Raw genomic sequence first — 13,649 nt, 5'->3', positions numbered from 1 at the left:
AGTGTCAGTAGATCTATAGGCTCTGTCCAAATGCTAAACTAGAAACATAAAATACAGAATACCCATACACTGAATACATTGAAAATTGAATACATACTCATTTCCCAAAAACTGATGAACTAGAACTAAACGTCAAAAAAAAAAAATGGGAAAAGACCTCCAGTATACAAGACACTTTGCAGAAGTTTTAATTGTTTAAAATATTTCCAACAATGCAAGAGTTAAGCTGCTTATTTAAATTAAATTAATAAGCTGTAAGAGTGAAATAATAAAAAAAAGAAAATCTGGTAGCTGCATTTTTATTAGGCTCCTTCCTTAGGACTAGAATTTTTGTGGGTGTTTATATTAATGCAAAATTGTTCAAGGTTGACAGTGAATCTTTCTTCTAAGGTCAGATGATCTTTACGCACCAAGTAGACTAACATGATTATTTTTAAATGAGATAAATTAAGTTGAAAAAGAAATATTGAAGAATACTTCTGAAAAAAAAACTCTCCAACTTCTCATTCAGTAGAAAATATAAGTTACGTATCACAGTTTGTCAACACTCAATTGTCTTCCCCTACTTTATTACAGAAGCAGTGCAAGCTTTAATGATGTTCTGTGTTTTGGATCCATTTCTGGATGTTGTCTCCAATTTAAACATGCAGATTAGCCAGCAGTCTGTGAGCAACGGGGGCATAAAAAAAACATCATTTGTGGATGATGAAAATCATTGCAAAAATGACATCTGGCTTATCAGCAGAATTATCAGCAATGACATTTGATTTAGTAAACTGTAATCACTTCATCCACTGGATGGAAGAAGGCAGTCCATTTCTCTTCCAAACTGCAATGCAGGATCACAGCACACAAGATACTGAACCAACTGAATGATGCTCTTGTGTGTTTGTCTTGGAAGATGTTCGGCTTTACCACTAGCTCTCCACATTTTGCTTTGGTAGCTACTAAGCTGAATACAGTAAGGTTTCCTTTTTACGACAAATACTTCTTTCACGAACTACTACAGAAACATTTAAGTAAATGTTTTATCAAGTTGAGAACCTCTATTTCTCATAATAAGTAACAGCATTATTTGCAGTGCTTAAAAAATACTTGAGCTACCAAGCCCCTTTGCCAAGAACTATTACATGTACATAGATATTTTAAAGGCAAGAAGTCAGGATAATGGTGTCATGTTACTACAAAGCATTGAGCTTCAAAACTTATGGAACTTACCAGAGAACTGTTTACAGCATTATCTGTTGTGCAAGCAGCAAAGTAACCTTCAGCATCTGCAAACTAATTAAAAGAACCTTAAATGTAACAATTATGAAGACAATCTGTGGGTGGTTTTTTTTTGAGAACACGTTTTTTAATGCCTTTTTCCATATTTCTGTCACAGTTCTCCCCACACACACACCCCCACCCCAAAACCAAGAGGGCTTAGAAGTTGAGTAAGGAACTCCATTTTGGTAATTCCCTTTACCTCTTGGAGAACCCCACTGAATTCAACTACCCAGGTGTCACTGCAAGATCAGCCTGTTAGAAAGCCAAAACCTACAAAGTTCAGTCAGTGAGATGTTGCACTAAGTTATTGTGCAGACATTACAATAGTCCTCTTGTTTCGCCATTTTATTTGGGCAAAGTTCCTCTGCGTAAAAACAGAGAACTCTGCCTCAGTTTTAACAAGACTTAAGTCAGGATAAGGTCAGCTATCCTTTTTCCTCTTCCTTTCTACATCCTTACAAGCACGGCTACCCCCTGTTCCCTGACTTGCAGCTGAGCTGTTCTACCACTTTGGTACTAAATCTACAAAGTCTCTAATGTGCAAAAGGGCTTAAAGTAAACCGTGTTTGCCTAAACGATCACTGTTGAAATAAAAATTCATAAATACATCATTTTTGTTCCAGGCTGATAAACACACGGCATTTTAAAGGCACTTACAGTAATTATGCAGTTGAATATCTAACTAATTTCTTCAAAAGTCTCTGAAAAAAAAAAATCTTACTTCTCACTGCACTCTACAGTCCTTTGTGTTGTTCTTTCAAAGTATCTAAACATCAAAAGCAATGGTTACTTCCTACAAGTTATTAAAAATTAACGTTAGAGGGTAAAATAAAAGGAAAATTACAGGATTCCAGAAGCAGTCCCATGAGTGCCACACACAAAACGGGACAGAATCAGCGATCTTACTCGTTGCTGCCCAGTTCATATGAGAATTAAGTATTATCTCTTTCTTTGACATAGCACTGCACTGTCTTCAGGTGGTCAATATAACCACTACTAGTCATTATAGGAGAGAGACACTTATTCTACTCATCTGCTCAGATTAGTAAACCTGCTCAGTTCAACTGCTCTGTACAACTAATCATCCTTCAGTGCTTTCATCACATCCTTGTCATTTCTGCCAGTAAAGAACCTGTAAATTCTGTTTATTTCCCAGTTACCTTGTGCAGATTCTAAACAGCATAAGGCCTACCAAAAAATATTTCAAGATATCATTCAACTCTAAATGATTTCCATTTGTTTAACACAAGTTTTTAAAACAAGTTTGTTTTAACTGCAATGTTTTACGTGACATTAAGCCCAGTGACTTTTAAGTATGTTACACCTAAAATATCACTATCAGTGACGCTCAATATATCCATATATATCCAACATATTCCTTTCATCCAAGCTCTTTTCTAATCGAGACATGTTGATTAACAGCATGTTCTTGGATCACCTTTTCTGTTATTTTAATGTGAGATTAGGATAAGGCTAAATGTCTTACTGCTTCCTGAGTCCTGCTGCTCAGCATTCTGAAACACTGGCACAGAACAAGAGCTCTTCCCAACATCTCTCAATTCCTTGGAAAATGCCTCTATTTCTGTCATAATTTTAGACTCTAGAACAAACTGTGCCCAGTTCTAAGATGGGCAACAGAAGGCCATTCACATGGATAAAAGGTTGCCAATACTTACTTTTGGTGAGCATTAACAGCAAAAAAGTCACAATTCTACTACCTTTCCTATATATGATGCCAAAAACCTCAAAACCTCTTTGAAAAAGTCAAAAAATCAACTACTACGTTCAAATACTAATTCTATTGGTTATAAACGTTGGGGAAGTAAAAGGAAACCAACAACAGTGAAACAGGTAAGCTCTTCTTGAAAAGAATCATCCTCTGCAACTGCCCAAGGTAAAACACCAGGATAAATGGGCACATGGCCTGGCTTAGTAGAGGATTTCTTATGATTCCTCACATATTTCATACTGCTTTTTCCTTCATTTTCTTTTCCTCACAAGACTATTACTGTAATGATTGCCACCTCAGCCTGTGCCGTGATTCAGTTTATAACTGCTTTTGTTAAAGCACTATTTAGCAAGTATATAAATTCCACCTTTTTTTATTCCTTATTTTAAATAATTCTGTACAAATTTCTACAGACATCGAAACGGTTATGTAAGTTAAAGTACTTACAAAAGCTGCATGCCTTCCACGAAACCCACGAGTACACTGTTGCCTCCACGGTTTCCAAACAATAAATCCCAAGAGATATAGAACAAACATAGATGTTTTTGCAAACGTACTGAAAAAAGGTTTGTTGTACTTTGTAAAAACATACTGTGGAAAGAAAATAATTGCAGTATCCAAAATTACCAGTTAGGTACGAATTCATAAAAATGAATGAACAGTTTCAGGTATATAGTCCAGGATAGTCTGGTTTCCAAAGTCATAACGTTGCAAGTATTGGCAACTATAACCAAAAGACAAGTGGTCCCACCTATTCTGGAGATATCCTTTCTCAAAGCATCTTAAATGCCATCTTTTAAGACACTATGCCAGCAGAGGAAAGCTACTTTCTACTTTTTTTTACTTATCAAGCAACATAGTGATATATGCTATACAACTCAAATAGGACCAAAGATACACTCATATACAAACATTTCCTAAACGAAAAATGACTTTTATAACCAATAACATAGTATTCACAAACTAGAGAACATTATTCTAAGTAATATTTCAGAATCAACAGTGTTTCCACCAGGTGATTGGAAAAAAAGTTACATTAATAATAGCACATTAAGGCACAAATATTTGTAAATGCTTAGTTTCAGAACTGTCACAAAACATAATAACTATTCAGAAACCTGAATTTAAGAAGAATTTATTAAAAAAATCAATTTCCATTGCTAAAGCTTTGCTTTAGGTCCTAAAACTTAACATGAAGTAAATACCAGACCAGTTTTAAGATGGTGAATATATCAACTAGAATACGACAAGCTTGTCTGCAATTGCAGGGCTTAACTCCGTGACCCATGAGTGCTTTAATCCAAGGCTTCTAGACGGTCCATACCAAAATCTACCATACTACCTAACTTGTAATGCTACAACTCGTTTACTACTTCTCAGGAAAAGCTGAGGCGTTATTTTAATCAATATGGCAATAAACAAAATGAATTCCCAAGTTACTGTGCACATTTATGAATTTATGTTATTTCATTTTAAAATTGCCAATAATACCTTCTATATTGAAAGCAGTAGTCACTGAGTTGTGCGTGCTCATAACGTTTAATGTATACAGGTTATTTCAGTAATCCAGTAAAGTAATTCCAGTAAAAGTAATTCAGTTAAGGAGGACACTCTCTTCCCCGTACTGAAAACAATGTCAGACCTTACACTAGAATGCCTACTGAGCCTAAGTGACCATGTTCCCCCTGGATTTTTCTCTTAAATAGGCTTTTATTTTCTTTTAAGGTTCACAGAACAATACTTACAGAAGTGAGTTCCGAAGAGGCAACCCATATCACATCAACAAGGAGAAGAATGACGATTCCTAGAGCCATTCGCCTGCGCTGAGAGGATGAACTGCTCTGGGAGCTCATTCGATTCATGATAAAAACCCACACCATTTGTAACCTGTTCAGTATTAATAAAGAAATAAAACCCAAAATATTACAAACAAGAATGTAAAAACATACAAAAAAATCACAGTGAGGGTAGGAAAGACCAAATGCTGCATATATAAAATAGATCCAGTATGCCAGGAAGCAGATGCGTATGCTTGTTAGAAAGGGTATCTTTGACATATCCGGCGTGAGACTTTCAGTGAAAGAGACAATTAAAATGTCAGTCTAGGCTTTTCAAGAATTTATTTACCATTCTACCACTGAAACAAGCAAAAGTAGGTAAAGCATAAAATGTCTGGAACTTTTATGCTGAGAGATCTGCAAAATTTCAAACCACTGCACTTCTGTAAATTCAGATACTCTAAGCTTACAGTAGGAATTAGTTTGGCATGTTATGTCAAATACAATTCAACTAACAGTAGTCAGAAACTTTAGGATTCTTCAAACATTTCTGAAGATATGGCAACACATTTTAGTAAATTATGATCCCTCCACATGTAAAATGTGAAAAAAATACCTACTTTTAAGCTTAAAAAAAACAGATTACACATGTACTTGAACTGTTTTTATATATTATCTTATAACTTTTTTTAATATATATATACATAATTCATGAGGTACAGGCATGCACCAATTCTAGCGAAAAACTTTCAAACTAACAGTAAGCATGTACACAACAGAAAGATTTGCCTGGTTAAGATAAAAAAGCACAAACGTTTTGATTATGATTTTGACTGTGCCCCTGCTATGTTACACATAGGAATAATCACTTATAAACACTTCATATGCTGAGAAGTCAAAACTACAGCCACAAAGTTTAGGCTTGTCATCTAGTACAGCTTTATGAAAGCCATACAGACTTCCCTGAAATCACAACATAAAAAGTTCAGATTTTGACAGACACAAGCCTATTAGCCTTTTCATGGACCTTAGAAATCTTTGTCCAAGGTATTAATAGAAAGGTCTCAATTAAAGCAATTCTAGTGAGTTACCAGAAAAGCCCAGCTCAGTTTAAATGTTTTACTCAACTGCTTTTGTTTTTTTTTTTGTACTGAAAGATTAGGAGTATACTCCTACTCCTGCTCAACAGAAAATTCTGAAGAGAAAAATGTATGCAGGAGATGAGCACTATAGCAGTGCGTAGACCAACCTGCTCTCCTTTTCTCTCAGTAGGCAGAGTACTTCTGTTTTATTCAAATCACAGAGTAAACATGAGAACAGAAGTGCTTTTGTTTGGGTTGGCCAAAGAAGTGGCACATCCTGACTTTAGAGGGCTTGACTTTGCACAACTTGCATTAAATTAAGTATTAATTTCAGTATTTTCAGTAAACATTAGGAGATCAATAAAGTACTTTCAAAAAAATAACAAAAATAAAAAATAAAGACAGGGAAGCTTTTAAAAATAATGGTTGTGTTGTAACTCAAGTGCTAATCACGAACGTGCCAGACCTACATGCACTTATATTCACTAACGCTAGTAGAAGATTCAGATTTGAGATACAGCTTAATGACTGCTGATTATAAGACCCAAACTTAGGAAAACTTTCAACTTTATGATTAAAAGCTTCAAACACAAGTTTAGGTATGTGTCAGAGATGGACATCTCATACCTCTGTCCACTCATAGTAGACTCTTTCAAATACTTCCTAATGAAACTCTGTGAGATACGCACATGGTAGTCCTATGATTAACATTATCTTATTTTGGGTCTATTTTAAGAAAATGCATTAAGAGTTGATTCGCTACAGAATATATAGCATACCCTGCTATTTATCAACATAAAAACATAACTCACTATCTTTGAAAAAACTCAAGGAACTGAGAACTAATTCACCTTTATGGAGCAAATCCTGACTCTTCCAGTAATAGAGGTGAACTGCTTTGCTAATAAAGTTATACGACTTCAAACTACACTACACTTTGTTTATTCCACACGTCAACATATCCTTACTCACTGCCTTTTCATTACTTGAACATTTTTTTATGAAGGAGACAGTGCCACAACATCTTCAGCAAGGAAGCTACAGGATTTTTCCTTCAGACTAGCCTATTCTTCAGATTAATTATTTACATGTTTACATGTGCACAAGTGCTTTTCAGACCGCTACACTGTTTCTCACCTTTGTTTGCCTCATGCCTCTCCTTTGCTATATACTCTCTGCCACATTCAAATCTAGACACTTTTTCTTTCTCCATTTCTCAAAGGGCTTCTTTCCAAAGAAAAAAAAGTCATCAGAGTTCCTGAAGTATAATTACACCACTAGTTCTATGCTCGTATATTCCATGTGTGGGCATTACTTCTGGATAATTATTCTGCTTTTCTGATAAAATGGTGGGATTGACAAAAGAAAGCAAAAGTCTGTAAGTAGATAGGAGCAACGTTATGAAAGATTCAGCAAGGAACTGCAGTTTTTATGCAATACAGAATAAAGAAGAAAACATTTGTTTTCAAAGAGAAAATAAATAGTATATTATTTTAAAACCAAGTACGCAAACAGAAACATTTTTGTACCTGAGAGCTTGTGAGTTTTTTGAGTTGTTAAGAATTAGTTTAATAGATACTATGTACTAAGCTCTACCAACCTTGCCTCCATTTTATTATGACTAATAGCCTACAAGGCATTGTATTACATTTTATTATATGCAGCCTACAGATCACCCACATTTTCATAACATGCAGCCAAAATGGAAGGGGAGCATAAAGAAGTTCCAAAGGAGCTAGAAGAAAAGTCTCACTCCTTGTCAGGCTACCAGGTGACAAAATAACAGTGGTAAGGTATAACAGAAGTGGAAACTACTCCAGCCTTTCACCACTTATGTGGTGTGGGTAGGACGGGGAGAGGTAGCTGGAAACAGGAAGGAACAGCAGTTGCCTAGTGGATTTGAAATCTCTACATGACATGCTTACACAACTAGCTCTTCTGTTTGCACCACAAACCGTGTCAAAGCATACAGCACGTGTAGTCTGTGCAGAGACTGTGTGCACAGTGTAGCTGCTGAACATCGTATCCAACCTGGCTGTGTTAGACTCCTACAAATTCCTAGCATGAGGATCCTTCAGTGGGAGTGAAGTAAAGGACAATAAAATTCCTTGTACTCTGCAGATTAGAGGTTACATATGAAGCTATTCGGAGCATAAGTACATGTTACACATTTTCTTTTCTACCTTTACGTAGATTTTAAAATTCAAATTAAAAAGCACATATTTACACCTCAAAATTGAGGGGTTTAATATGTTACCGCAATAGCAGCTACTGCCTGCTCATCTGATTTGCAAGGTATCTGTTTAACATTTTTGGGTGCCTAATAAATCTCTCTTTGCATCATTCTCCCATAACAAGAAAAAAAAGTTTAACAAGAAAAGGTGACTACCAACTCTTGATCATGTAGTAAGATGCATCTTCAAGCTACTAGATGACTAAAAAATGGTTAAGTGACAATACCAAAGTGTCTATAACATTGTTTTTTAATTTGCATTTCTTTCATTAGGACAATGTCCTTTTTAGTACCTGATTTTTCATACCTCACCCACAATTTATCAAAAGACAAATAAAAAAGAACAGCAGAACCCTACTGAATGTTACATAAAAAGTTTTAGGATAGAATTAAAACCTGTAAAACGTCACACAGAATGCAAAGACAGATAGAAACTAGTATTTTGGGAATTTTTAGACAGCCACATTATTCAACTTATTGACAAATCACTGGTATTTCCAAACTTGCAATGAAATAACAATTCCACACATTTCTTTATATTTGGCTTCTGCACATTGACAGCAATAAACTACAATAAAAAAAGAACATAGAAAGAATAAGCTTTACTTTTCGCATACATACCTTCCACAATAAGTGTAAAAAACAAACAAAAAAATGCTAACAAACTTCACACATCACGTCACAGTGAAGATAGTCTCCTAAAAAGAAAGACAACATTTTGAAAAATGTGTGCATATATTATACAATTAGCTTCACAAAATATTTTCTAAAATTGCAAGTTCAACAAGCATCTACTGCAGCTCAAGTCCTAGATGTTAGAGATATACAAATATAGAACCTCAACAATTGGTCCACATAAAAAATATTGGGAGGACAACACTGAATTGCATGAAAACAGGATCATTTACTATCTTTATTTCAAAGAACATTGTCCCTTCCTTATTAACTGAATGCAAGAGGCTCACATGAGAAGGAAGAAGATGACAATATTTAGTTCTAATTTTATAAGCAATGCAGTGAAAGATCTTGTTTCTCAAGCCTACGTTCCTAAGCAAAAATTGAAGTGTTAGAATTAGGAAAGCAGTGGAAGAGCATATAGGCTTTTCAGCCTTTTAAAAAACCTAGACAGATGGCACACTTCCACATTATTTCTGGTGTAAGTGCATCATCTTTCCTTGCTTTGATACAGTATTATTATTAACACTTTTTTTTTTTAATTGTTATATAGAAAAAGAACCATAATATGTTAGGGATTGAGGAAAAGCGTTATACTATACAAACCAGGAGCCCATCTAATATCTAACCATATGCAAATCCAGACATTAGCAAATATATGATGCACAACAAAAGGATGCACAACCAAACTGGAACTGACAAACAAGAATAATAAAGCTGCAAGTTTTATTGCTCGGAAGTGCTGGAAGGTTTTTTCTTTTCTTACTCATGGAAACATGATTTTACATGTTGCTCATCATTATATAGGGATGCTCGGTATCATACACCCTATATATATATGTGCACCCCGTATCAGTAAGTAACAAATTACTGTGTATAAGAAGATGTAGCAGTAAGGGCAGCACTAAATGTTTAGCTGAAATTTTGCCTGTGATTACCTCTCACGCTTGCCTAAAAGTTTATTAACTTTTACCTCCTACAAGAGTTTAACTGATGCTTCTCATTTATTTTAAATTAGATTAAGAGGGAGACTATAAAGATAGATCACGTAAGTTTATAATTCAGCCCCCACTGAACTCATCAAGATTTACACACTGCCTAGCATCCAGCAAATTCAATCCCTTCACCATACAGTCTTCTGAATGACTAAAACAAGTCAAAACAGTTTTGAAGATGCACTTTGAAGACACAGGCATGTGCTTATCCATTTCACATACCACATATACAATGTACACACTGTACTTTCTGATGCCTGTCTAGTTCAGTGCCCTCACATGCAAACAGCTGCTGGTCATATTTTCCTTATGCTATCAATGTAACTGGAGATTACAATCAGCATCTCAGATAATCAGGACCTAAACCAGAAAATATTTATCCAGAAAAAGTTCAAGCAGTTTGTTCAGGCCTAATTTATCTCCCAAAAGAAGTAATTGTATATAACATTAACAGAAATAAACAGAAAGAAAAAAAGATGCTCAAAAATTCTTTTCTCCATGCACACTAAATGAAATATCACTAGGCTAAAGATACCATTCAGTTGCATATTTTCCATCCCTACTTAATCCATATTAGCTGTACTCAAGTAACCATGTTCAGAATTTACACCCAAATTTAGTTATCATGCAAGAACTGTATGTTACCCCCTACCAGCCCTCAAGATGTGCTGTGGGCTGTAGACCTTGTGGAGCTGGTCGCACAGAACTCCCTTCAATGATTATTAGCAAGAATAAGTTCATTCCAGGATAATAGTTTAGCATATTAATATCACATCTGAGACCTAAACTGAGAACCATGCAAGAGAAGGGTCTTTCTCTTGAAGAACACGGCTTCCCCATTATAAAACACTTAAATTCATGAAGTGCATAAACCCATGATAAATTTAAGCTACCAGATGACACATAGGATGAAATAGAAATGATGGTTTAGAAGTAAATAAAATATTCCACCCTATTAAATCTAGTAGACACTTTAGTCTACGTTTGCCTTCTGTTTCCGTTATAGGAAAATGTCATTTCCACACAGTATAATTTTAAAGATACTGGTTGAAATGAGACATTTGAGGGAATATTCATTTCAAATGCATTTCTTGATACCATTATGATTTTCAGCAAACAGCACGTCTATCTTTTAAAGTCTTTTTAATTTTATTTACCATTTCAATAGTGTTAGAGTTGGGGTTGTCATCTTGTAGAACCATTTTTCAGCCAGTTACATGAAGGTCTTCTGCAGAAGAAAAAAGAAAGTACTTAACATTCCTTGTCACATCGCTGTATTTTGTTTTTTAACATACTGTATCTTAGATCACTTGAGTCACCACCACTTTATGATGCTCAAAAGATTTTTTTTTAAATGGTCTCTCAAATGTAATCCACAATGTATGTACACAACAGGCCTGTCCAACTCTTACTACGTTAAAAATGCAAGTAGTGATGTCTAGGACAGCACGTATAACTCCACTACTGGTACTTAATGTGCAATCTTGTTTCTATAGCACTGAGTATTTCCTTGGGCACACTATCATGTTTTTTCCACATCAAGAGTTCAACCCTAAAAAGGAAAACTACATGAAGTTCACAAAATATGAAATCACTCTTGATTTACTGATGATTAGGGAAGAGGTCATTACAAGAACTGAAAAAATCATTGCAGCACAAGATTATTGCCCCAAGCTGTTTTACAAAGCAAACAAAACCTCTGAAGAAGTACTTGATAACAAGAATAACAAGAGACCCAGAAGAGAAGCTCAGTCACAAGCTATAGTGCGGACAAGTCAACTTGAAATTCCTCCTTGTATTTACTCAAGATTATTTCACATACAATATAAGAGACAACATACCAAGATAGGGCTTGCACACAGAAGAAACAGTTTTAGTTTTTCCAGTTATACTGGCTGCTCCAATCATACAAGTTCTGGGATACAACCCCCCTCCTTGAATATGTACTGTCACCGTCAGGTGATTCTCACTTTGTGTTTGATTACTTTCAAGATAAGACAAACAGAGACACTGCTTTGACTAATCAGAAAAAAAAAACTGAAGGTAAAGTGGCTGACATTCCCTCCTTCTAAATCTGGAAATATACATTAAAGCAATGTTCAACTAACACAAGTTTGACCTCCACTGAACTTTCAAGAGGTATCACTGGATGATAGTAAAAGCAAAAATCTTCAAAAGAGATGGTAAGGTGAGACTTATGCAATATGACAATCGTGCTCCCTTAAAGCCCTGTAATCTTCACGCAGGGCAAGTTTCCTGCAGAATATAATGAAGCAAAGTACTGAAAAACAGGAAACTGAACTAAGTTTTTCATGCCAGTATCAGGTACTGCAGGTAAAGATCACCATTCTTAGCTAAATGAAAAGTTATACAAGCCCAAAATAGGCACAGAGAACACACCAAGTTTGCTACCAAAAAAAAAAAAAAAAAAAAGAGAGTTTAACTTCACATAAAGAGGTACTTTGGGAATCTGCTAGTGGACCATACTGGAAAATCTACGTAATATTTCAAACTGTTATGGTACAGCTGGATCCTGGTACCTAAGGTATAATGTGAACACTTCAAAATGTTTCCTAATTCTGTACTTACTATTTCTGTATATGAAAACTAAGCTTATGCAAACTTTTTTCATGACTTTTGAATAATGCATTATACTAATCTATTGCCTACGTAGCAGTGCCTATCAGCTGTTCCAGCATGTAACCGCAGAGCTCCAGTCCGCCAGCATCCCTGCATGACTGTACCCCGTTGGACACACGCCCCTAGCACCGCAGGAATTAGCGAGTAGCTTCAGGTTGGCAGTGAAAGCTGACAAGTGAAACTGACATTGCCTTGCTTCTTCCTTCCTTCCAATAAAAAAGAGATGAAAAAAATAATGTCAAGCTGCCAGAGCTCTTTAACTGTTATCATGTACAGAGCAGCACACATCTGTTAAACACCTGTAGTTATACATTTAGTAACAGCTAAGAATTACAAGTGACATCTACTTCACAGGTTACCCGTGTAATCCTGCCAGATCTAAACATATCGCACTTTGTCACGGGATAAACAGCCGCAGACCTCTGATAAGAACAAGCACAGCAGCCTTCAGAATCGCATGTCACCGCCACCTGAAAGCTGAGCCTTCCAGGCAAGCGGGGAAAACCACCAAAACCAGACACAGGCGTGCACAGCCCGGACGGGGGCTTCTCCTCCCTTCCTTCCCGCTTATCTCCGGCGAAAGCCGCAGGAACGAGGAGCGGGAAGCGAGTCAGCCCCAGAACAAGGAGACGGCCGAGGGGAAAGAAACACAGCCTGGGGCTCACGGGGGAGGAAGGACGGGCTCTTCCTGCCCTCCCAAAGCAAACACCGCACACCGCGGGGACACCGGCAGCAGGGGCCGGGCCGGGCCGAGCAGGGGCCGCACGACCCGTGGAGGGAGGCGGCCCTACGGCCCACCGGGGGGGGCCTCTCCCGCCGGGCCGACCCCCGCCGGACGCCCCCAGCAGCCCCGGGGCGAGGAACGGCGGCTCCCGGCGGGGCACGGCCGCGCACCGCCCGCTCGGCCCCCTCGGCTCGGGCACGGGGCGGGCGAGGCCTCCGGCCCGCGGCACCCCCCCGGCGGCAGGGCCGAGCGGGCGGGGGGGCTCCGCTGCCCGCCTCCCCTCACCACCCACCGCCCGCAGCCGCTCGGGGGGGCTCGCCGCAGCCCCCTGCCCGCCTCGGCGGAGGTACCTGAGCGCCGCCGGGGGGCCCGCAGCTACGACCGGCGGCGGCGGCGCCGCCCGCTGCCCTCCCCCTGCCCTCCCTCTCAAGATGGAGGCGCGGAGAGAGCCCAGCCCCGAGCACGGGAGCGACCGCCCCGTCCCGCCCCATCGAGCTTCCCGGTCCCATCGAGCCTCTCAGCCC

The 13,649-nt window shown here is 37.9% G+C and overlaps 1 protein-coding gene across 1 annotated transcript in view; it reads right to left on the bottom strand.

The window, feature by feature from the left end:
• SLC35F5 (solute carrier family 35 member F5) overlaps window positions 1-13,584 on the bottom strand; it is a 35,218-nt gene extending 21,634 nt beyond the window's left edge. The window contains exons 1-6 of the mRNA XM_048079613.2: window positions 13,476-13,584; window positions 10,919-10,989; window positions 8,713-8,789; window positions 4,744-4,885; window positions 3,446-3,589; window positions 1,219-1,281 (exon numbers count right to left, since the gene is read on the bottom strand). Of these exons, the coding sequence (XP_047935570.1) occupies window positions 1,219-1,281; window positions 3,446-3,589; window positions 4,744-4,878 (342 nt within the window). The 5' untranslated portion in view covers window positions 4,879-4,885; window positions 8,713-8,789; window positions 10,919-10,989; window positions 13,476-13,584. The remainder of the gene's footprint in view (window positions 1-1,218; window positions 1,282-3,445; window positions 3,590-4,743; window positions 4,886-8,712; window positions 8,790-10,918; window positions 10,990-13,475) is intronic.
• Between the last annotated feature and the right edge of the window lie 65 nt (window positions 13,585-13,649).

Source organism: Anser cygnoides, chromosome 6, assembly GCF_040182565.1.
Source record: "Anser cygnoides isolate HZ-2024a breed goose chromosome 6, Taihu_goose_T2T_genome, whole genome shotgun sequence".
Classification (NCBI taxonomy): domain Eukaryota; kingdom Metazoa; phylum Chordata; class Aves; order Anseriformes; family Anatidae; genus Anser; species Anser cygnoides.
The sequence above is the reverse complement of the archived record's forward strand: the minus strand, read 5'-3'. Positions and strand labels throughout refer to the sequence as shown.